General features: G+C 43.3%; 2 protein-coding genes across 6 annotated transcripts; one reads left to right on the top strand and one right to left on the bottom strand.

The window, feature by feature from the left end:
* Positions 1-534: 534 nt before the first annotated feature.
* On the top strand, positions 535-18,566 carry IFT46 (intraflagellar transport 46). Of its 3 annotated transcripts, none has more exons than XM_079105275.1 (13): positions 535-692; positions 1,352-1,448; positions 5,127-5,206; positions 7,305-7,433; positions 8,107-8,243; positions 9,755-9,829; positions 9,997-10,090; positions 10,515-10,643; positions 12,697-12,818; positions 13,205-13,271; positions 17,218-17,278; positions 17,566-17,651; positions 18,139-18,566. In XM_079105275.1, exons 3-13 carry the CDS (start codon positions 5,162-5,164, stop codon positions 18,235-18,237), a joined length of 1,044 nt encoding a protein of 347 aa, XP_078961401.1. In that variant the 5' UTR covers positions 535-692; positions 1,352-1,448; positions 5,127-5,161; the 3' UTR covers positions 18,238-18,566. The 3 variants fall into 3 exon arrangements, with proteins under 3 accessions (XP_078961401.1, XP_078961400.1, XP_078961402.1); XM_079105274.1 differs by having other exon boundaries at positions 7,281-7,433; XM_079105276.1 differs by lacking the exon at positions 7,305-7,433.
* Positions 18,567-20,004: 1,438 nt separating this feature from the next.
* Positions 20,005-24,728, bottom strand: TMEM25 (transmembrane protein 25; the record flags this gene model as incomplete). Of its 3 annotated transcripts, XM_079105272.1 has the most annotated exons (11): positions 20,005-21,193; positions 21,270-21,350; positions 21,468-21,554; positions 21,688-21,788; positions 21,943-21,973; positions 22,285-22,416; positions 22,627-22,744; positions 22,838-22,917; positions 23,271-23,582; positions 23,855-23,950; positions 24,539-24,710. In XM_079105272.1, the coding sequence occupies 10 exons, from the start codon at positions 24,708-24,710 to the stop codon at positions 21,277-21,279; spliced, it is 1,203 nt and encodes a 400-aa protein (XP_078961398.1). In that variant the 3' UTR covers positions 20,005-21,193; positions 21,270-21,276. The 3 variants fall into 3 exon arrangements, with proteins under 3 accessions (XP_078961398.1, XP_078961397.1, XP_078961399.1); XM_079105271.1 differs by having other exon boundaries at positions 22,627-22,917; XM_079105273.1 differs by lacking the exon at positions 23,855-23,950 and having other exon boundaries at positions 22,627-22,917; positions 23,271-23,649; positions 24,539-24,728.

Below are 24,728 nucleotides of genomic sequence, written 5' to 3'. Positions count from 1 at the left end.
GTATAAGTATGCCGCTGTAATGGGATACCGTGGAAGGGAAGAACTAAAAAATAACATAAATGTTATAAAAAGACCCTAAAAGTGGAGGGTCTGGGATTGTAGCTCAGAGGTAGAGCACTTGCTTAGCACGGGTGAAGTACTGGGTTTGATCTCCAGCACCGCCAAGAAAGAAGTGTTTGGAATATTCCCTGGAAAGTGTGTATAAATTCTGATTAGACAGATCTAGGAGAAAACGCATGCGGGATGATCCTTGTCCTTAAACCGGGAAAAACACGGTTTCCAATTGAAGGGTCTAAATTAATAAACCGGCTCTACCAACTGCGGCCGCTAGATGGTGCAACAGACGCATTTACTGAAACCATAGACAAACAGGAGACTTGGCCGCCCAAAGCGCCCAGAGAGGCTCCATTTGGGCCCTTTGATCTTCTTCCGGCGCATAGAGATCCTACGTTGGAAGAGGAGAAAGTACAGGTGAGTGGGGGAGATCTCACGATAGTGGGACCAAGTCTCGCGTTTTTTCTTTCTCTCTTTTTTTTTTTTTTTTTTTTTTTCCTTTTTGCCTAGCGACTGACAACAGGCCGGTTGCTCCAAGTAGAATCCGTGAAGTGGCCTTGGTGTGAGTTTGGAGTGAGACCCCAGTCCTAGGCTGGGGTTCTTTTCACATAGAGGAGACGGATTCAGAGGGGCTCCAGGTAATTCGTACTCACCCCAGCGGAAGGGAACTACCTTCCTCCCAAGAGGATGCCTCTTCCCATCTCCATGACAACTCTTCTTCCCTTTCCCCACCCCACTACCAACTGCCCTGCTTCTTTTACTCCCACGAAATTTATATGGAATTCGATCTGCAAAACGAGTGGAGATGGAGGTGACGCTTTTGGATTACTGAATGGGACCTCTATAGAGACTGGAGTTTACCCTCTCTTCGGGACACCGCCCCCACCCCCAGCCCGTTCCAGAAGTGACACCCCCCCCCGACCCTACCCCCCGCCAGACACCTCTATAACCTGCCCTGAGAAATCCCAACAGCTTTGGAAAAACTGAAGAAAGCCACCATCTACCTTTGCATGTGTATCTTACAGCTTTGGGGGAGCTGCTGGAGAAGTCATTTCCCTCCAAGAGTCCCTCTGTCCTCAGCCAGCCTGCTGGCAGTTCCTACATAAGGGCTACAGGAGAATGACTGAGTCGTTTGACCTGGGGCCAAGCAGCCTTAAGGAAAGTTTGGGGTCGAAGGTTTTATATAGCATTGGTGCCTTGGGTGAGGAAGAGGAAACCATAATGGTTTGGAACACATCTCCCGGCAGAGTGCTTAATGTACTTTCCATGATGTGTAATCATATCTCCTTTTGCTTAGACCAAGATTGTTGAGAATCAGGCATATGATGAGCGTCTAGAGGTTATCGACCCTGAAGAGGTTGCAAGTATTTGTACTCCAACCCCAGGACACCAAGGTAAGAGAAGAAAGAAGAAGAAAGAAGAGAAATGGTTCTTAAAACACAAATAGCAGGATGATTTCATGTTTGTCTTAAGTTCCCAATTTGAAGTAACAAATTTTTACTTTCAGAGTCAAAGTTACTTCACTTGCCACTGTTTGTTTTCTAACTAAGAGGGGAGAAGTCACAGCTTGCTAATTGCAGGATCTTCCTTTAACCCAACCCTATCACTTTTACTTGATGTTATTATTCTGCTCATGGTCTGGTCTGTTAAGCATTGGCTATTTGTGATGCTAGAGATGGAATTCAGGCCTCCTGCATGCTCGACAAACACTCTACTATTGAGCTACACCTCTAGTCCCTGTTGTAGTTGTTTTAACTTGTCAAAATTATGTTTTACTGGGGCTGAGGTTGAGGCTCAGTGGTAGGGTGCTCGCTTAGCAAGTGTGAAGCCCTGGGTTCGATCCTCAGCACCACATAAAAATAAAATAAAGGTATTGTGTCCACCTACAACTAAAACAATTAAAAAAAAAAAAACGAACTATGTTTTACACTCTTTCTGCCCTTTAATCAGCAACTGCAGCCAAAATAACAACAGATTATTTTTAGAGGATTTGACACCATTCATTTATTCAACAAACATTTTTCTTCTTTTTTTAAATTTTATTTATTTTATGTGGTGCTGAGAATTGAACCCAGTGCCTCATGTGTGCTAGACGCTCACTCTACCACTGAGCTACAACCCCAGCCTACATTTTTCTTCTTTTGGGATGGGCGTCTCACTCTGTTTTTCAGGCTGGGTTTAAACTCCTGGGTTCAAATGGATCCTCCTGCCTCAGCCTCCCAAGTACAGGTGCACACCACCACATCTGGCTCAACAAAGTTTTTTTTTTTTTATTGATGCATTATAATTTTATATAATAGTGGCATTAACAAACATTTTTGAATGCTTACTCTTTGTCATGCCAACCTTATGCCTAGCACTGGGTATACAGTGTTAAAAGACACACTGTCCCTGCCATCCTGATACTCGTAATCATGGGAGACAGATGACAAATGAATAAACAGATAAACATGGCTACAAATGTGATAAGTGCATTGATGGAGGCAAATTTCTGTTAAGGAAAATAATGGTGAGGAAGGAGATCTTTTTTGGGTACCAGGGATTGAATCCAGGGACACTTAACCACTGAGGCACATCCCCAGCTCTTTTTGAAAATTTTGAAACAAAGTCAAGGTTTCTGAAGCTAGCCTGGAACTTGCAGTCCTCCTGCCTCAGCCTCCTGAGTTGCTGGGACTCCAAGTGCATACCACCATGCCTGTCAAGGGGATGTATTTTTGATAGGGTCGTCAAGGAAGATGAAAGGAGAAGAGTCCATCATATGGGAGAGGAAAGTGGTATATGGCCAGATTAGAGAGGTAGGCAGAAGCAAAACAAGCACATTTTAGCAGCTATGTTGCTGTTTTGTTTTTGTTTTTGTTTTTGGTAACAGGGATTGAACCCAGGGGCACTTAACCACCGAGCTACATCCACAGACCCTTTTAATATATTATTTAGAGACAGGGTCTCAATGAGTTGCTTAGGACCTCACTGCTGAGGCTGGCTTTGAACTCCCAATCCTCCTGCCTCAGCCTCCCCAACTGCTGGGATCATGGGTGTGTGCTACCTTGCCTGGTTTATGTTGCTGTTTTTTAAACAATTTTTACTTGTTCTTTTCAGATATACATGACAGTAGAATGTATTTGACTTATTACACATACATGAATATGTTGCTGTTTATGTGGAATGATTGAAGGTTAAAGAGGTGAAAGTGGGGAAGCAGTTGGAGGGACTATTACAATAGCTGAGTTAAGATGATAGTGACTTGGACCATGGTGAGGAAGTGAAAAGTAAAGACATGAGGCAAAAATAAACTAAACTGTTGTTATAGAATCACTGAGACTTGTTGGTATACCGGATTTGGCTCTTGAGTTAGGAACAAATGATGCCACTCGGGATTTTTTTTTTTTTTTTGGTACCAGGGATTGAACACAGGGCGCTTTAACCTCTGAGCCACATCCCCAGACCTTTTTCATATTTTATTTAGAGACAGGATCTTGCTGAGTTGCTTAGGGCCTCACTGAGTTGCTGAGGCTGACTTTGAACTTGGGATCCTCTTTCCTCAGCCTCCTGAGCTGCTGGATTATAGGTGTGCGCCAGGGATTTTGTTTGTTATGGTAAAATATACATAACATAAAATTTACCACTTTAATCTTTTTAAGTATAAAATCAAATTACATTAAGTGCATTCACAGTGTTGGATAACTGTCACTACTGTCTATTTCTCCAGAACTTTTTCATCATGCCAGCCTATTAAATAATAACTCCTGATGCCTCTCTTCTGAGCCCCTGGTCCACTGTTCACTTTGTCTCTACAAATTTGCCTATTGTGCATACTTCCTAAGTAAAATCATATTTTATTTGTCCTTTTATGACTTCTTTCTTTATTTATTTTTTTCTTTTTTTTTGCAGTGTTGGGGATCGAACCCCACCCCCATCCCTTTTCATTTTATTTTGAGGCAGGTCTCATCATATTGCCCGCGCTGACCTTGAGCTCACAATCTTCCTGCTTTACTCTCCCAAGTACCTGGAATTAGAGTGCGGGCCACCACACCTAGCCTGTGGCTGACTCATTTCACGTAGCATAATGTTTCGGGGTTCATTTATGCTATAGTATGTCTTAGGATTTCATTCCATTTTATGCCTGGATCATATTCCATTGTATGGATATGCTACACTTTATCTGTTTATCTCTTAATAGATCCTAGGGTTGTTTTTCCCCTTTATGCTGCTGAGAACAATGCTGTTATGTACAGAGGTGTACAAGTGTCTGTTTGAGTCTCTGTTATCAGTTATATGGGGTATGTATCTAGCCACCAGGTTTTTGACTTGAGCATCTTTATGCTCTTGCCAGATGTGGAAATTTTAACTTCTTTTCGGTTGGCTATTTTAGTAAGCCAGAAAATGGTGTTTAATTTGCATTTATTTTATTTAGAAGTCATCTAACATGTTGTCATGCCAGTTAATACCTTATGTCTGATTATACTTTAATTGTTCAGAATATTTTTATTACTGTTACAGATACTGATTCAGATTCAAATTTGTAACTATCCATTATTTGCCAGGCTCTAGTTCACTTCCTTGTGTGTAAGTTTTCTCACTTGATCCTTATAATGGGTCCTGGGTAAGAAATATTACTGACCCTACTTAGAGATGGGAATACTCAGACTGAGAGAGGTTAAGGCATTTTGTCCAAGTGATAGAGTTATCCATCACACCCAGTCTTCTGACTGTTAATCTATCCCTCTTTTCACTTTACTAATCACATATCTCATTTTACCAATGGAACAACTAATAATATAAGAATAGTTATATTATACTAATATAAATATTATACTAATTTAATAATTGTAGAGTGGCAGATAATCGACTAGTATAACATCTAACCCAGTGCTTTAAGCACAGTAATGTTTAGTAAATATATTTCGAATGATATTAATAAAGTCATGACTAGAATTTGGTCTCCTTTCCTTTACCTTGATGTTCTTATAAAACCTGTCCATAGAATGGCTAGAGCACAAAATATTGTGAACTAAAACTATTTGTCTTTAAAGATCACTTACATAGTAACCTAAAGGGGAAATTTCTCTTCTAAGGACTTCCTCATTCTGGCTATCTTCCTAACAAGACTATGGCTGATAACAGCAGTGATGAGTACGAAGAGGAAAATAACAAGGTGCGGTATAACCCCACAGCTTCTTGTAGAATTTCTGCTTTAGGTTTTTAGTAGATAGTTTGAAATGATACTAGCTCACCGGTAAACGTTTCCTGAACACTCAGTGCCAGTAGTTAGGTGCGTTTGTGCACATGGAAGAAATTCATGAGCAAAGAGCCTTGAGATATTGATTTCATCAGAAGTAAAGTCTTCTTTTTTTTCTTTTTTTTCTGTTTTTTGTTTTTGTACCAGGGATTTAACTACTGAGCCACATTCTCAACTCTTTTCGTATTTTAATTAGAGACAGGGTCTCACTCAGTTACTTAGGGCCTTACTAAATTGCTGAGGCTGGCTTTGAATTTGTGATCCTCCTGCCTCAGCCTCCCAAGCCACTGGGATTATAGGCGTGCGCCACTGTACCTGGCTTTTCTTTTTCTTTTTGCTGTCCTGGGAATGGAACTGAGGGTCTTGTATGTGATACACAAATGCTGTACCACTGAACTACATCCCTGTTGCAAGCCTACTATTACAGATGACTTTTTGGTGGAATTTGCTATAAAGTAGGCCAGTGCTTCACAAACTTTACAGAATCAATTGGGGTACTTAATTAATTAATTATTTTTGTGGTTCTGGGGATTGAACCCAGGGCCTTGTGCATGCAAGGCAAGCATTCTACTAACTCACCCATATCCCCAGCCCTGGGATACTATATTTCAAAAATATTGATTCCTAGAACTTCAAAAACAAAAGCCTGAGAATTTATATTTTTAGTAAGTTGTTCATGTACTTCTTATGTTAAAACAAGAATTATTGGTCTGTGTATTTTTTCATCATCCACACTTGTGATATTGCAAATATTTTGTGAAAGAGATTTTAATTTTGAGGTCTTAAGACCTCAAACAGGGAAACACCCCACTTCCGAAAGAAAGACAGAAAGATACCACCATCCCTGGCCCAGGCAGATGTTGCTTATGCTGGCTCTGAACTCATGATCCTCCTGCCTCAGCCTCCCGAGCCATTGGGATTACAGACATGTGCCACCACACCGCCTAGTGCTCATATTTTAATTTTCCTTTAAGAAAAGAAACTATGGAAATTCAGGTGAAGAATATTTGAAGTGACACTCTAAGCTGTAGAGATATAGGCTGACTTCATAAAAAGACTAAAAGGTAATATTTTAAGGTGGTCTTTCTCCATGACTAAGTACACCATTCTAGCATCTTATACGCATGTTATCTCTTAGGCATTTGGCTATAAAAAGTCCTCCCCATTATTTCAGGAGTTTTGTAAAGCACAACTTTCAAGAAGCAGACAAAAGAAAAGTGAACAGTTTTCTTCAGTTGACCTCCAAATTTGGTATATCCACCCTCAGTTCTCCTAGTCTATGTGCCGTAGTCAGTATTTAACACTCATTTATCTTTCCAGTTTAGTATGTACCCAGATCAGCAGAAAGCCATCTACTTTCGAATAATCTTTTTTTGGGGGGAGGCAGGTACTATAGATTGAACCCAGGGGTGCTTTACCAGTGAGTTACATTGACAGTTCTTTTTTATTTTTTATTTTGAGACAGGGTCTCCTTAAATTTCTCAGGCTGGCTTCAAACTTGTAATCCTCCTGCCTTAACTTGCCAACTCACTAGGATTTTGGATGTGTGCCACCAAGCCTGGCTTAAATGATCTTTAAATCAGTAGTCAATGCTCTTAAAATTTTCCTTTGCTAAAACTGCTTCCTCTGTGACCAAGGATAATTTTGGCAAATGTTGAGAAAGAATATTCTAAAATGTTCTTATCAATTGTATACCACTAGGTATAGTCATTGAGTGAATTCTGCAACTGTGTATTATTATCTGTCATAAATATTAAAGATAAGTTAGAGTATATTTTTATTTATAACAAATCTGTTATTCATAGAGGAAAATGTGACTGAAAAAAATTTTTGGTGTCCTGTAATGTGCAATAGTTTTATGTGCCAATAACTGTTTTACTGTAGAAGAAATATTAATTTTTAAAAACTGGAATCAGCGTAAGCCATATAGTGTATGGAAACCAAGCTTTCAAAACGTACTTTTAAAGGGGGCCAATTGGTCATCCTTCAGGTCCTAAGGGAGGGCATGCCACAGGCTCCAGGCCACAGAGGCAAAGACATGGACCCCATCCCAACTGCCCCTGCAAGTCCCAAGCGTCACCAGACCCCTTCTCATGGACTTGAGAGGGTGGGATGGTACATAGACAGCCAGAAGCTCAGAAAGGTAGGTCACATTACCAAGAACGAAAGATCCCTTATCCTGAGATAGAATATATAGTTACTGTACTTAACTGATGGGGGAAGGGAAGGGAAATATGAATAGGTCAAATACCCCGTGAAGCAAAATACCACTGAGCAGAAGTGGAAAACCCATAGTCTCTGAAATTGCTGGTCAGAATTCAGGCTCAGGGTTGATTATGAAATTTCTTCTTTTGATAGTTTCAAGCAGATTACTCTGGGCAGTCTTGCAAATTAAATGCTATATTTCCTTGTGATCTTTGTGAGTATTAAACCCTTCTAGTTTGTCTTCCTTGTTTCATCTTCCCCCGTTTTCTCCTATAATAATTATTTAGAGTTGCCATCCTCTTCTTGGAAAGTCCCTAAATTTTAGGGTCAAGGCTCTTTGGATAAAGTTTATACAGACCTCTCAGGATCTCCCAAGTAATAAGTATAATTTGGATAGAATTTGTACCCTAGCTTCAGGTAGATTAATATGGCTATAGAAAGTGGGGACCCAGTTTGTAGCTAACCAGAAACAAAAGACTCTGATGCCCCTTCTGGAAGTTCCTGGTGACTAGGTGCCAGTGTGCAGGGGGTACAGGTTAGAACCAGGCCTCTGAGGCACATTAAGTTTCTCTTTATATGAACCTTTCTCTGCCTACCCCGCCGTATCCCAGGAGAAGAAGAAGACCTCGCAGTTGACACCTCAGCGGGGCTTTAGTGAAAATGACGATGACGATGATGATGATGACTCATCTGAAACTGATTCTGACGATGATGATGATGATGAAGAGCATGGAGCCCCTCTGGAAGGGTGAGGAAGGGCCCATTGCCAAGAATACCCAAGCCCAGGGGGATCATCTTCAAGATAGTGGGCTGGGAGGACATCCTTTAGAAGTCAAATTGCAGCATCTCTTTTTTTCTCTCTTTTTTTTTTTTGGTAGTAGGGATTGAACCTAGGGACTCTTTACCACTGAGCTACATCCCCAGTGCTTTTTGTTTTTTATTTTGAGAAAGGTCTTGCTGAGCTACTTATATACTTTGCCAGTGTTCATTACATTCATTACATTTTATTTAATTACAATTAATGTTATGTGTTCTGTTGTTTTACTCTGTATACTTTTAACACAAGTACTTTTTAATAACTGTGCAATATTCATTTTGACATAATTAACCATCTTACAAATGATGGATATTTTATTTGTCCCCATCTTTAACAAATAACACTGCTAAACACACACACACACACACACACACACACACACACACACACACACACAGCTAAAAACATTTCTGAACTGGGTACAGTGGCACACACCTGCAATTCCAGTGACTTGGGAGGCTGAGGTAGGAGGATTGCAAATTTAAGGTCAGCCTTGGCAATTCAGCAAGACCTTATTTCAAAATAAAAATATAGAAAGGACTGGAAATGTAGCTCAGTGGTAGAGCCCTCCTGGGTTCAATTCCTAATACTGCAAAAACAAAATCAAAGATACAAATTCCTTTTTTTTTTTTTTTTGGTGCAAACTATTCTGTATGTCAGAAATTAAAATCTTAGGGGGCTGGAGGAATAGCTCAGTGTTAGCATGCATGTTTCTGTGTATTTAATCCCCAGCACTACCAAGGAAAAAGAATCTTGTTTTACCTTTCATCTTTTCTCATTATACCTTTCATATAAAAAAAAGGAAAATGACCGGGGATATAGCTCAGGGGTAGATGCTTGCCTGGCATGTGCAAGGTCCTGGGTTCAATCCCTGGCACTGCCAAAAATAAATAAACAAACAAACAAATAAATAAAATTTTAAAATAAATTAAAAAGAACAATTTATGCTATTTTTAACATCAAAAATTATGTTTTAGAGCCAGATGTGGTTGTGTAGCTCTGTAATTCCAGCAGCCGGGAAGGCTGAGGCAGGAGAATCATAAGTTCACAACCAGCCTCAGAACTTAGCGAGGCTCTAAGGAACTTAGTGAGAACCTGTCTCTAAATAAAATATAAAAATGACTGGGGATATGGCTCAGTGGTTAAGTGACCCTGGGTTAGATCCCTTGTACAAAAAAAAAAAAAAAACAAAAGTGTTAGATTTTCTTCAGTTTTGTCTTTCGGTGTCAAAGACAATTGAGAGCTAATTATAACTGACTTTAAAGTTGCCTTGCAAGCCTCCAGGAAAAGGAAGATTTGTGAGGGGCAGAAGCTAGGTTCAGGGTCACTTCTCTAAAATCACCAACATGTGTGGTCACAGTAACACACATGTTGACCCATGGGTTCTGCCACCTCTACTCTGCTTGAGCCACCTTAAATGAATGGTATCTTCCTTTCCCCAGGGCCTATGATCCTGCAGATTATGAGCATTTGCCAGTATCTGCTGAGATTAAGGAACTCTTCCAGTACATCAATAGGTGAGAACTAGGACCTCCCACTGAACCCCGCAATCCCTACTACCTTGCCCCCAACCCTTTCCACTCTATAGTCTGAAATAAGACGAGTTTCTTAGGTTTTTTTAAAGCCTGAATAGTAAGGTAACATTCTCTACCTGCCTTCACCTTCCCTTGACAATATCTTTTAGGTACACACCTCAGTTGATTGACCTGGACCACAAACTGAAACCTTTCATTCCTGATTTTATCCCAGCAGTTGGGGATATTGATGCATTCTTAAAGGTATAGTCGGTGCATTCTAAAAATGACTTATTAGGTGTTAGTTCTGACCCCTGTCTTCTAACGTTCCTGCTAATTCTTTTACTACCTTAATATATGTCATTTCATTGGCATTCTTAACCTTGCTCTCTTCTCCAAATTATACTTATTACTGCTAAGTAATACTGTATCATCTCATTATATTAAAACATTGTCATGTATTTGCCTTCTAATTTATCTATGAATCTAGCTTTGTATTTAAGTTCCCATAGACCATGTTTTTTTCTAGATAGTACTTAGTATAGTATGAAAACAAGTATGCTTTTTAATACTATAAATAATAAATAACCAGAAGACTACTTCCTTTTCGGCTTATTGAAAATAGCCGGTATGGCTTTCTATGGTTCTCACATTTTTCCTTCTACTTTCCTACCTTTTCCTTAACCAGGTCCCACGTCCTGATGGAAAGCCTGACAACCTTGGTTTGTTGGTATTGGATGAACCTTCTACAAAGCAGTCGGACCCTACGGTGCTCTCGCTCTGGTTAACAGAGAATTCCAAGCAGCACAACATCACAGTAAGAAACTAGCCTTGTACAGAGCCCAACTGAAGAGGGTGGGCCAAGAGCAGAAACCTCGCCAGCATTTGTATAACTGATTTACCACCTATTAAAAGGAATGGGTATGGCTTCAAGCCAGCCCCACACGAACCTTTTTTTTTTTTTTGGTAGTACTAGGGATTGAACCCAGGGTCTCATGCATACTAGGCAAGCTTCTACTTGAGCCCAGCCCTTTTAAAAACCTTATTTTGAGGCAAGGGTTTTTAAGTTGCCCAGGCTGGCCTCAAACTTGCTGTCCTCCTGTCTCAGCCTCCCAAGTAGCTGATATTACAGTTGTGTTCCACCACACCAAGCCAGCTATTTTTTTATGTGTTTTTTTTTTTTTTTTTTGGCGGTGCTGGGGATCAAACCCAGGGCCTCATGCTTGCAAGGCAAGCACTCTACTGACTGAGCTATCTCCCCAGCCCCTTTTTATGAGTTTTATTGCGATATAATTCCATGCCATAAAATTCACCCTTTTAAATTATAAAAATGATTGTATTTTAGAATATTCATGGAGTTGTACAACCATCATCACTTTTTATGCCTAGATAATATTCCTCTGTCTGCATATACATTTTGTATATCCATTTACTGATTGTTTCCACTTTTATTTAATAATACTGCTATGAACATTTACATACAGGTGTTTTTGTTGTTGCTTTTTCTTTTTGTGATCTGAAGATTAAGTCCAGAGCCTTGTGTATGTTAGGTAAGCATTCTACCACTGAGCTACATCCCCAGCCCTTTTAATTTTATTTTTATACATGGTCTCACTAAGTTACCCAGACTGAATTTGAACTTGTGATCCTCCTACCATGTAACTGGGATTACAGGTGTATACCACCATGCCTGCCTTCACATACAAGTGTTTGCTTAAGTATATATTGTTATATCTCTTGGATGTATATGTGGGAATGGATTTGCAGGGCCATTCTGTGTTTAACATTTTGAGGAACCATCAAACAGTTTTCCAGAGTGGCAGCACCATTTTACAATCCCACCAGCAATGAATGAGAATTTCAGTTTTTCCACATCCTCACCAACACTTACTATTGTCTGCCTTTTTTTTTTTTTTTCCTTTTCTTTTTTTCTTTTTGGGTGCTGGGGATCAAACCCAGGGCCTTGTGCTTACAAGGCAAGCACTCTACCGACTGAGCTATCCCCCCAGCCCCTGCCTTTTTAATTCTAGCTTTCCTAGTCGATATGAAATGGCATTTTACTGTGGTCAGTCCTATTTTATTGACCTTCCCCCTTCCCATGGCTCTAGAAAATTTAATTAGGGTTTCTGTTTTAGTCAACTGTCACTATAGATAATTTTTTACAACTTTATTTTGTTTATTTATTTATGTATTCTTACATGGTTCTTAGGATTGAAACCAGTGCCACATGCTAGGCAAGTGCTCTGCCATTGAGTCACAACCCCAGCCCAGTGTAGATAATTTATAAAGAGAAAAGGTTTATTCTGGCTCACAAGTCTTGGAGGGTTCGATCCATGTTCAATCCTATTGTTTTAGGTCTGTGGTGAAGCTTTATATTATAGCAGAAGTGCCTGGTGGAGAAAAACTGTTCCCTTCCTGATGGCCAGAAAGAAAAAACAAAAAGGAAGAGACTGAGGTTCCATAATCCCATTTGGGGCACACTCCCCATGACCTAAAGAAGTCTCACTTAGGCACCAATTCTTGAAGGTTCTATCATCTCCCAATAGCACCACCCTGGGAGCAAGTCTTTACCTCTTGGCCCTTTGAGGGACATTTAAGATCCAAACTATAGTAGTTTCCTTTAACCTGCATTTGGCTACTGCCAGGCCTCCCTTTTTGTCAGCTACCTTACATATGCAATTGTAACAGATATGATGAGCTTGTGAAAAAAAATTTTAATTTTAATTAATTTATTTATTGCAGTACTGGGGGTTGAACCCAGGGCCTCACACATGCTAGGAAAGTGTTCTACATTCCCAGACCAATCCAGTGCATAAAGAACAAGAGAGCTACCTTAATATTGTCAGCCATCTTTCTCTTTATTTTTCTAGCAACACATGAAAGTAAAGAGCCTAGAAGATGCGGAAAAGAATCCCAAAGCCATTGACACGTGGATTGAGAGCATCTCCGAGTTACACCGTTCTAAGCCCCCGGCCACGGTGCACTACACCAGGTAAGAGAGCACATTCTTCACCACAGTAATCCCTGGTAGCTTTCACCACGATGGGCCATTACTCCTGAGAAGAGGCCCAAAGTCTGATTTAATTAACCTAACATCCTGAAAAAAAAGTGTTTTCACTGTACTTTTTAGAAATTGAAAAGTAGGCCGTTGCTGGCTCACATTGCAGACATAAAGATTTATACTTCCCTATTATTATTACTTAGCCAGCTCCTCTGAACCCCAAGCCCTGGATAAATTTGGTTTGCTCAGTCTAGGTTTGCCTAAAATCCTAATGTGCCAGATTGAGGATCTCCCCTTCACCCTAAAATATATTGATCCAGAGGTTGCTGCTGTTATTTGCTTGTGTTTTCTGTTCATATTTACCTCTACACCTTTAGGCCCATGCCTGATATTGACACCTTAATGCAGGAGTGGTCCCCAGAGTTCGAAGAACTTTTGGGCAAGGTGAGTGCAAAATAGCAGGAGGTAAGAAAGTGTAACATTCATTCTAGGGCCCAGTGTTTCCTCTATTCCTATACCACCATTATCATCATTGACTTTTTAATTGAAGTTTAATACACAGTCACAAAGGTATATATCTTCTAACTGTTGATCCGTTTTCAGCTGAGCACACTTGGAAACCAGCACATTGCATTAGTAAACAGACATTGCCAGCATTCTCAGAGCCTCTGTTCTCCCTGCTTCTGAGGTTACCACTGTCCTGTTTTTGTACTTTCTCTGAATTTAAGAGTACTTTTTTGTGCCTTCTTTTTCTTAACATGAAAGATGCATTCATATTGTTTTGTGTGGTGGTTCATTTGTTCTTGTAACCGTAGGGTATTCCACCATTTAACACATATGTGTATATGACAGTTTATCCATTCGGTAATAGGCATTTGGGTAGTTTCTAGATTTTTTGGTTATTATAATAGTGCTAGTGTGAACATTCTTATGTAACATATCTTTAGTGAACATATGTACCTCCTGCATTATTATTTTAGGTTCCGCCTCCACAGGAGTGTTTGATATTCTAAGAAGCTGTATCCTATTTAGAATTACCCAGTTTTTTTCCCCCAAGTGCTGGAGATTGAACCTAGGGCCTTGAGCTTGCTAGGCAAGTGCTTTACACTGAGCAATACCCCTGGTATTTAAAAAATACCCAAGAATCAAGAAGAAACTGGTAAGACCCTTTTGAAAACAGTAAAACTTTAATAGAGGACATAATGAAATCTGAATGATGGAGGATTCAAACTGTGTTCCTGGATTCAATCTTTTTTTGTTTTTAACTTCTTTTTTTTAATATTTTTTAGATGTTGATAGATCCTTATTTTATTCATTTATTTATATAGGTGGTGCTGAGAATCGAACCCAGTGCCTCCCACATGCTAAGCAAGCACTCTACCACTGAGCCACAACCCCAGCCCCAGGATTCAATCTTATAGAGCTGCCAGTCCTCCTCAATTTCCTGTATAAGTGCGATGTCGATTCCATTAGAATTTTGTTGTTGTTGTTGTTGTTGTTGATTTGTTGGTTGGTTGGTTGGTACTGTGGCTTGAACCTAGGGCCTCCTGCATGCTAGGCAAGTACTTTACCACTGAGCAACTTTCCCACCCCTTTTTAAATTTTGAGAAAAGGCCAGGTGCCATGGTGCATGCCTATAATCTCAGCAACTAGGGAGGCTGAGACAGGAGGGTTGCAAGTTCAAGGCTAGCCTCAGCAACTTAGTGAGGCCCTAAGCAATTTAATGTGACCCTGTCTCAAAATAAAAAATGAAAAGTGCTGGGGATGTAGCTCAGTGATAAAGTGTCCCTGGGTTAAATCCCCCATACCAACAAAATAAAACAAAACAAAACTTTTTGAGACAGGGGGGCCAGCATGGTGGCACATGCCTGTAATCCCAGCAACTCAGGAGCTGCGTCAGGAGGTTTGCAAGTTCTAGGCCAGCCTCAGCAACTTAGTGAGACCCTGTCTCAAAATGAAAATTTATAAAGGGCTAGGAATAGCTTAGTGGCAAAGTACCCCTGGGCTCAATCCCCAGTACCAAAAAATAAAATAAAAATTTGAGACAAGGTTCAAGTTTGTCTAAGTAGAACAGGTTTGTCTCAAATTTGTGATCCTTCTTCCTCAGCCTCTCGAGTAGCTGGGATTACAGACATGAGTCATCATGTCTGGATTTACTGTATTTTTTAGAAATTGCAAAATTCGTAATAAAGTTTATGTACTAGATTAGGTTTTTAAGACAAATCATGAAAATTTTAGGGAAAAAAAAGGATGGAGGATTTGCCCTGTCAGAGACCAGAACATTTTATAAAACTATAGTAAATATAGAAAATCAAGGATTGGATGTTTCTCTTATATGCAGAAGATAGAAGAAAAGAAGGAATATTAAAAAACAAAAAAGGGGGAGATCTCATAAAAATGGAAGACCAATAGAGCAGAGGAAGGGGATTGAGAGGGAGGGAGAAGGTGAGGGCATGGGGAAGTCTTGGGGAATGAAACATCAAATTATGCTGTGTCTATGAACAAGTGTAACACAATGAACCATACACACACACACACTCACACACATAATTATAAGGCAAGACTAATTAAAATAATAATAGAAAGGTCATCAATAGAGTAAGTGGATTAGGGGAGGAAAAGGCAGAATACTGGGGAATGAGATTGATCAAATGATGTTATGTACTTGTATAAATATGGCATACTGTGTCCCCCTACTATGTGTGATTATAATGTACCAATAATACTAAAATAATATAGAAAAACTATAGTAAATCAAACAGAAAGGTACTGAAATAGAAACAGACAAATAGGTCAGTGGCACCTAATAATCCAGAAACAAACCCATGTATATTTTGGAGTTTTGTATAGAAGAACAATAGTTTTTGTTTTTGTTTGTTTTGTTTTTTGTGGTGCAGGGGATTTTGAATTTAGAGCCTCATGTATACTACGCAAGTGCTCTATTACTGAACCACACCACCAGTCCTTGATCAGGGGATTAAATAGCTAGATTGTAGTACCTCCATTCAGTGAAATGCTATGCAATTGAATTTTATTTGGTGTTATTTGCTCTGATATGAGTAAATAGCAATGATTTGGGGCTGGGATTGTGGTTCAGTGATAGAGCGCTTGCCTAGCGCATGTGAGGGCACTGGGTTTGATCTGCAACACCATATATAAATAAATAAAGGTTCATCAATAACTAATAAAAATATTTTTAAAATAGCAGTGATTTGTGTGTATGTGTAAGTGTGTGTGTGTGTGTGGTGTGTGTGTGTGTGTGTGAGAGAGAGAGATAGTGGGGATTGAACCCAGAGGCCCTCTACCATTGACCCATACGCCTAACCCTTTTTATTTTATTTTGAAACAGGGTCTCCCACTGAAATTGCTGAGGCGGGCTTTGAATCTGTGGTCCTGCCTCTCAAATTGCTGGGCTTACAGGCAAGCACCACCACACCTGGCAGCAATGATATATTGTTAAATGAAAAAAGGAAATTGCAGAACTGTATATGCTCTTAACTTTTTTGTAAAAAAGTTTTAAGAAGCTAATGGTTTTTAAATTTACAAGCTGGGTGCGGTGGCTTACACCTATAATTCCAGGGACTTGGAATGCTAAATTGGGAAAATAAAAAATCTGAGGCCAGTTTCAGCAATTTAGTGAGGCCTGAGCGACTTAGCAAGACTCTATCTCAAAATAAAATATTTTAAAAAGGGCTGGGGATGTAGCTCGATGGTAGCGCATCCCTGGATTCAATCCCCAATGCCAAAAAATAAAAAAAAAATTAAAAAGTAAATTTACAATACACCTTGTTTAAATTCAAAGCCTGTCATCTGAGTGAAATGCTTTTTCCATTTTCTCTGTTCCTATGGTGTCCCAGGACCTGTAGGCATTACAATACCACATCACTAAATACTTGCCTGTAAACCTGGGACCAGTTTCTTCTTGAAGTCACACTAGAAAACAGCTTAGCAGTATATTTTATCCACAAAATTTTTTGGCCCTTCCTTGGTAATTAATTAGCACGACTAACTTCATTTCACTGGTTGGTGGTAGGGTGGGGGAGTATGTAGTTTGAGTTTGCTAGGGCTGCTGTAACAAAGTTCCATTCAGTGGGTAGCTTAAACAACAGAAATTTTTTTTCTCACAGTTTTGGAGGCTGGAAGTTCAAGGTCAAATTGGCAGTGTTGATTTCTTCCAGGGCCTCTCTCCTACATCATCTGCACCTTTGAGGAACAGAATGAGGGTTCATCACATTCTGAGGGTTAGAACCTCAACATAGGAATTTAGGGGAACCCAAATTGAGCTATAATTCATGTCTTATGCTAGGAGCTCTTTTCCTTCAGAGAGTGGCACTGCTGGGACCACTGACACTTGAGCCTTTGACTATGGTCTGTTCCGCACTTCTTCCAGGTGAGCCTGCCCACAGCAGAAATCGACTGTAGCCTGGCTGAGTACATTGACATGATCTGCGGTAAGGTTCTCTCTTCTTTCCCAGTCCCTCCTTTGGGTAGCTACATCCTAGACTTTCAGAAGGGCTTGCTGACTCTGGGAAGATGGCATCTTGACTTACAACCTTCACTTGTGCAGTGTGGCGCCTCCTAGGGGTGTTCAGGCCTATGTGACTACTTGCTGGGTATTTAATCCCCAATCATAATAACACATCCCATGTGGGAGCGGGGTTGGCTATCCTAAACAGAAATGCCCCCTAAATCCCAGAGTTAGTTTGGTTCCGTTCTTGGGAGTTCTTCTTTGTTCCAGCCATTCTAGACATCCCTGTCTACAAGAGTCGGATTCAGTCCCTCCACCTACTCTTCTCTCTCTACTCAGAATTCAAGAACTCACAGGTAAGACCAGGATCAGGACAGGACTCAAGCTGTAGTGTGGCGTCTCTGCCAGCCTGGGCCTGTTGCAGCTGTTTCCTGTGGCAGCTGGGGAGTTACCATTGCCTCCTGAATGAGTAAGATAGCTACGAAGGAGGCAGAGGTTGGGTATGTAACAGAGATGGTGGAGCTTGGTGAGGATAACTGTGCTTATAGGAGAAGCAAGTGGCCCAATGAATGAAGCAGGAAAGAAGTTAAAAAAAAAAAAAAAAAAAAAAAAAAAAAGAGAGAGGGGTTCCTTTTTGAAGGAGGTGGGCAAATTTCTATCTATTATTTAAAGACAACACAAGTTATTGGTTTGTAAGCAGAACTGGGAGAAAATTAGAAGCTTAAATAGAGGATTTTATTTTTATTTTTTGTAACACAACTTTTAAGAGAGATCAGTTCTTACTAAAATGTAGCAACTAACATATTCCAAATACTTAACATTCTCTCTCCCCTTTTTTCATAGCATTTTAAAGCTCTTGCTGAGGGCAAGAAAGCGTTCACCCCTCCGTCCAACTCCACCTCCCAAGCTGGAGATATAGTGGAGACACTAACCTTCAACTGAGAGGGAGAGAGCCTTGTCAGCCACCTGGTGTCCACCTGCTCTGCAACTGGGCTCAGGGGCAGGCATGTGCTGCTATCTGTCTGCCAGAGAGCACTTCACACTTTGCTAACTGTTCTTCCTGTCTCAAATTGCCTTCCCAGGGGAGTTACCACTCTGGGGATTTGTTAGAAAATTGAATTTCTGAGAATTCCCTCAGAGTGCAGGTTGGGAGGAAAGATTAAAAGGTGTTATTTTGGGGCTAGGGATGAAATTATTTTCTTTTATTCTAAATGTTAGTTGGCAATGATTTTACAAATAAAATGCTCTGTCAGGTTTTGATATAATTCATATTTTTGGTTTTTATTCATGATTCCTGTTTCATTTCTCCTATTGCCCTCCTTTCCCGTTCCGTTTTCTTTCCACGGCAGGCCACAGAAACTGAATTTCTCTTACCTAAGGCAGATTATGAAAATGTAGTCATAAATTCTTTGACCTGCCTTGGCTGATGGGAAATGTTAAAACCCCCATTTCCGAAGGGGGTTCTACCCCATACAAGAAAGGAATACTGAAGAATCTGAAGACAGGCCCTGTTGGGTTTCCACACCCAGTCTGTTTGCTTTGGATCCTACCTCCCCCTCTCTTTTTTATGTACCAGGAATTGAACCCAGGGGAGTTCACCCACTGAGCCACCCCTGCCCCCTTTATTTTTATTTTTAGTGAGGCTTAGGTTCTCACTAAATTGCTGAGACTGGCCTCAAACCTGCGATTCTCCTGCTTCAGCCTCCTGAGTCACTGGGATTACAGGCATGTGCCACCATGCCAGCAGATCATACCTTTCTTGTCTAATCACTTTCAGCACAATTGTCTATGCTTCACTCATGCCAATGCAATGAAGTCTCCATAAAAACCCAAAGGACAGGGTTGAGAAAGCTTCCAGATATTGGAACACCTGGAGATTCCTGGAAGATGGCATGCCTGGAGAGGGCATGGAAGCTCTCCAGCCCTCCCCAGTCCCTCACCCTCTGCCTCTCTTCATCTGTACCCTTTGATAGGAACTCAAATGCTCCATTAGGTTTTGGGGGTTTTTTGGTACCAGGAATTGAACCCAGAGGCACTTAACTACTGAGGCACATCCCCAGACCTTTTTTGTGTGTTATTTAGAGACAGGGTCTCGCTGAGGTGCTTAGGGACTCACTAAATTGCTGAGGCTGACTTCAAACTTGCCATTCTCCTGCCTCAGCCTCCGGAGCAGCTGAATTACAGGTGTGCGCCACCATGCCTGGAGCTCCATTAGGTTTTTTTAAGGAATAATCAAATGTCCTTAGTTAGAGCTAAGGCTCAGCACACATAAATTCAGTCATTTCTCTTACTCGTGGTTTTTACCTTTTATAAAGTCACTGCAGACACTGAATTAGCAGATCCTGAACCATTGTTCCTGATGCATACAAAGGTACATGCTGTATTTTCTCTACTGTGTGACTTAAAGATTTCATTGAAGGGCTAGGGGTATGGCTAAGTTATAGATCACATAAAACATTTGAGGGCTAGGGTTGTGGCTCAGTGGCAGAGTGCTTGCTTAGCATGTGTGAGGCACTGGGTTTGATCCTCAGCACCACATAAAAATAAAGGTATTGTCCATCTACAACTAAAAAAATATTTTAAAAAAAATATTTGAGGGACTGGAGATGTAGCTCAGAGATGGAGCACTTCCTTAGCATGTGCAAGGTCCTGGGTTCCATCCCCCATACTACCAAAGGAAAAAAATTGAAATGAAATAAAACAGAGACATGTCCATTCAGTCAAGTTTATTGAATTTTACTGTGTGCCAAGCACAGTCCCAGGCAGTAACATGAGAAAAATTACTAAACAAGATAGCAACAAGGGAAAAATATATTTCGTATCCTATTAATTTCTGGTTATTTCCATATTGCTTTTTAAAGCATTCTTGTATCATTTTGGGGCATGTGGGCTCCCTTTTTCTCCCATCCCCCCTAAAGCTTCTGTGCCTAATGTGACCATTCCCTAAAGAACAGAGGTTGGGCAGGATGAGTGAATGCCTTCTGTTACAGCAGCCAGGGGCTGATCACAGCCAGGGTCCCACAGGTGCGGGAGATGTGCTGAGAGAAAACTGTCAATCCTGAGGGCTCAGGGCACTCACAGTGAATCACAGGAAGGCCAAATTTGGGGAATCCAAGAGGGCTCTGGGGCCCTCTCTTGCCCCCTCCCCTAGGGGATGTGCTTAAAGTGCTAACACTGAAAATGATGCATAGCTTCTTGCTCTCCTGGGCACCACAATACTTGCTATCCTGGGGACCACTCTCCTCCTTCCTGATTTGTGCTAACACCTGGCACTGACATCACTGGAAGCCAGGCCAATGTGGAAGTCTAGTGCCCCCTGAAGAGGGTCCAGTGTATAACCTATGGTGCCCATGAGGAGGTGGGCACAAAAGGGCCAAGAAGAGCAGAGCAGTACACAGCAAAAGGGACTAATTTGTGCTTGGCCAGGACCCCTGGGCCAGGGGTTGGCTCCTGTGCAAAGAGCAGTTTGGTTCTATACTGCTAGCAGGGTACTAGATGTTCCTGAGGGAACAAAGCTGCGTAGCATAGGAAGGACATCCAAGACGTGCAGGTCCCTCCCTGTCCCCCTCGCAGGGCATCCGCCATGCCTTCTGTATAAGGTGCTAAGGAGTACTGATATGGGGCATATAGCCACACTTGGATGCTGAGTGATTGATACCTGAACACATACGGCCAAAGAGTTCCATCTGCTGGGGCCCAGTCATCACGTGTAGGCGCCCAACTTCGGTTAGCACAGGGGCTTTGTTCTGGCTAGCAATCTTGCTGATGACACCTGGGCCCCATGGGTCAGATCCCAGTGAAATATGGCATGAACAACAGGGGACCCCAGGCAGCAGACCCAGCAAGTGGCAGCTGCATGGCCTCTTCATGCTGGCAATATAGCCAGGCAGAGGATGACCTGGAAGAGGAGTAGGGGGTTAGGGTGCTCAGGGTGTCCAGAGGCTGGGGTGGGGGTGGGGGCACTCCCATCTCACCCTTAGCTCAGAGCCAGATCTCATCACTGCTCACGCTGGACACTCGATAGATGTAGCTCAGCATTGGGAGGCGGATGAAGCCTGTGGGGTCAAAGATGCCCGGAGGACTCAGCTCTGGCTGGCCCCTGGCACTCAGGCCTTTGGCACAGTACAGGGCTCAGGCACAGAGGAGGAAGACAGCAGACCCTTCCCCAATACCTCGGCTGGTGAGGAGGCCGCCAGGCTCAGGGTCCAGAAGCTCTGGCCGGCTGCTGTTGCGAGCGATTGGCTGGTCTGCTTGTTTCCCTGTTGGACAACAAAGGGAGTGGTGCCCAGGACGAGGGGTGCACCTCATGGAGCCTAACCCCTCCTAAGTACCAGGTTTTCTCTTTCTCTCAAAGCGCTTCTGAAGATAAAGCAGGGTCATTCCTGGGTGTACCTCTGGAGTCTGGAGTGAGGTCATTGAGCTGAAGGTTGGATGGGAGGGACATGTTCTCCCGTGGCAGGCGCACATTGTTGAGTTTCAAGTTGTTGGAGTCGCTACAGGATGGACAAAGGCTGAGATATGCGCTGGTATCAGCAGCCACCGGCTCCTGCTTTCAGGCCCATTCCAGACCTCCTAGGAACTCCACGTCCCCACCAGTCCCCAGCCTGCATTTAGGTTCAGCCCATTCAACCCAGCCCATGAAGTTACCTAGAGATCAGAGATGGGCGCCGGGAGGGGCCTGCGGAGAAAGAAACAACTTCACTGATTTTCAGTGTACTCGCCCTGTTGGGCTCCTGCCCTTTCACACTGACCCTCAGAAAAGGGATCTCAATGCCCAATTTTGGCCCTGGGACCAGAGATGGTTGCCAGTGCCTGTTCCTGCTGTCAGGGATACATATTGTCTTTCTGACAGCCACACCCAGCAAGTGCTCTGCGACTTGCCAGAGGTGACCTGTTCTGCCCACTTTCACCTGCTGCCCCTGTTGCTTACCACCCAACCTCACTGCCACTCTTCCACACACCCTCTGCCCCCACTGCCCCTGGCCCTACCTTTGGTCTTCTTCTCTTTCCTGCAGACCAGGCAGGCCACCAAGGTGCTAAATCCCACTAGGGTGCCCAGGGCAAGCCCTCCAGCCACAACGATGCCCAGCAGTGGCACTTCCACCCGGGTGGCCAGGAGTCCTGCAGGTTGTCCACTGATTAGGTTCCAAGTGGGTAGTACCCCCAACATCAAGACACCACAAGCTGAACTACTCTGTCCTCCTTACCCAAGATGGCTGGGAACAACTCATCCACAGGACCCACCCAAAGGGCAAAAAGTCCTCCCATTTCTGAACCATGATCCCTGTGCCCACCTGCAGCTTTGCTGGGTGAGTTGTTAGCAAAGCTCACCTGGGGCTGGAAGCGAGGCACTGGTGACACCCACATCATTCGTGGCCACTACTGAGAGGTTGTGTGGCAGGCTGCGCAGTTGCAGCTGCACAGTGTGGTTGGTGAGCCATGGATAGTTCTGAGCATCGAGCACCAGGAAGTCAGAGGTGTTGACAGTTATTGGCCCATCCTGGTCAATCCAGGTGACATTGGCAGGTGGGTTGGCACGTACCAGGGCAAACAGGACAACCAGGAGGCCTGGGCTTTGAGTTTCCTGGTACTTGGCCCCGACCTGGGCAATCTCCGGCTTAACTAATGCAAAGCAGAGTACAGGACGTTCTCACCACAGCCGCTCCTGTTCTGGCCCTTTCTTCCCAAGTCAGATGGGAGCCAGAGGCCTGAACCTCTCGAGCCAGGCCTAGACTTCAGTCCTGGTTCTGCCTCTTACAACCTGAGTAGCCTGGGGCAAACTGCTTAACCACTTTGTGCCTCAGTTTTCCCATTGCAAAATGGTAATAAAAATAGTAATCCCCTCATAGGATTGTTGTGAGGATAAAGTGAGTTAATATTTGCAAAGTGATTGTTAAAATGTCCGGTGGAACACCTGCCCCATGGCTGTTGGGGGACCAGGAACCTTTCTCCCTGCCCCCCTCAGGGACACTCACATTGCACATTGAGGATGACGGAGGCATTGGCTGACCGGCCACTGCCTGGGTCCTGTAGGGAGCAGTTCAGCTCATGCTGGGCCCGCTGGGCAGTGACAGTAAAGGTGCTAGTGCCTCCAGAGAAGGCCTCCCCGCCCACACTCAGCAGTCTTGAGGTGCTGGCTTCCTGTAGCTGTCCATCCAGGTACCAGGCCAATTGTGGGGTGCCGGGGCCCCCTGACACCCGGCAGGTGAAGGCGTGGCGCTCATTCTCCCGAAGTGCCCGTTCAGCCCAGATCTGACCATCAATTTGTGGTGCCAACTCCCCCCAACCTGGAACACAGCAGGCAGCCTCTGGGAGGGGCTGGTACTGTGCTGTGACTAGGATGAGATTCAGTACCTGAGGGGCAACAGGCCAAGAAACAGGGCACCTGGTTTCTCTAATCAAGGACTGGCTGAACTTAGGTGGGTCAGTGGGAGAGGGGCATCTGGCTCTAGAGCCTGGAGCCTGGAGTGGGTAAACAAATGTTAGGTGCAGGCAAGGAGGGGGAGGGACAGGGCTCAACTTCCAGAAGTGCTTGGCCAAGGAATAAACAGGGGTGTACCTGAGCTCAGAAGGGTTGGCAGGAGCAGCAATGTGTGCGGGAGGGTAGCTGGGCCTGGAGGCAGCCCCATGGTGGCCAGGGCCTGGGCCCAGGCTGCTGAGAGAATTGGGCAGGCCTGGTGTTAGCCAGGTAAAAGCAGACAGGCCTAGCAATTTCTCCAGGAATTTACTTTCCAAAACCAAAAAGAACCATGCACGGAAACATGAATGTTGACTGGCCCTCAGCGGCCAAGGCGCGGCACCAACAGCAAAGCCCAAAGGCACATACCTGGATACCCTGAGGGTGCAGAACCCAGCACTGACTGCAGGAGACAAACAGCATACATCCGCAGATACACAGAAGCAAAGATCAACCGTGCAGCCGCATCATGCATACAAGCGCGCGCGCACGCACACACACACACACACACACACACACACACACACACACACACACACACACACACACACACACACACACACACACACACACACACACACACACACACACAGTCTCTATATGCCCCTCCCGCAAAGGGATCGCCCTTCTCCCGACCCTGTCCTCTTCTGCCGCCTTCCCCCTCCCATTTCTCGTCCTATTCCCCTTTCCCCATTCGGACTGCTCAGGTGGACTCGGGGCAAGGAGAAGGGCATCCCGAGGCTAGGGGCGCAGATGCATCCTTCCCCTGCCTCCCAGGCGGCTCACCTGGTTCCCTCCCAGAGTGCAGCCCGAGCAACTGCTCAGGTCTGAAGAGCACCGCATTCCGCTGCAAGGGCGGGGGCTGCGCCAGGCAGAGCCAATCAATGCCCGACCTCGGGCAGGTGGGAGGTTCTTCTTTCACTACCCCGCGCGCGCGGAGGCCCCTTGAGGGGTCCATCTGAGTGCCGGCTCCCCC

Source organism: Sciurus vulgaris (assembly GCF_902686455.1).
Source record: "Sciurus vulgaris genome assembly, chromosome: 11".
Lineage (NCBI taxonomy): Eukaryota > Metazoa > Chordata > Mammalia > Rodentia > Sciuridae > Sciurus > Sciurus vulgaris.
This window is presented reverse-complemented; position numbering and strand designations above follow the sequence as displayed.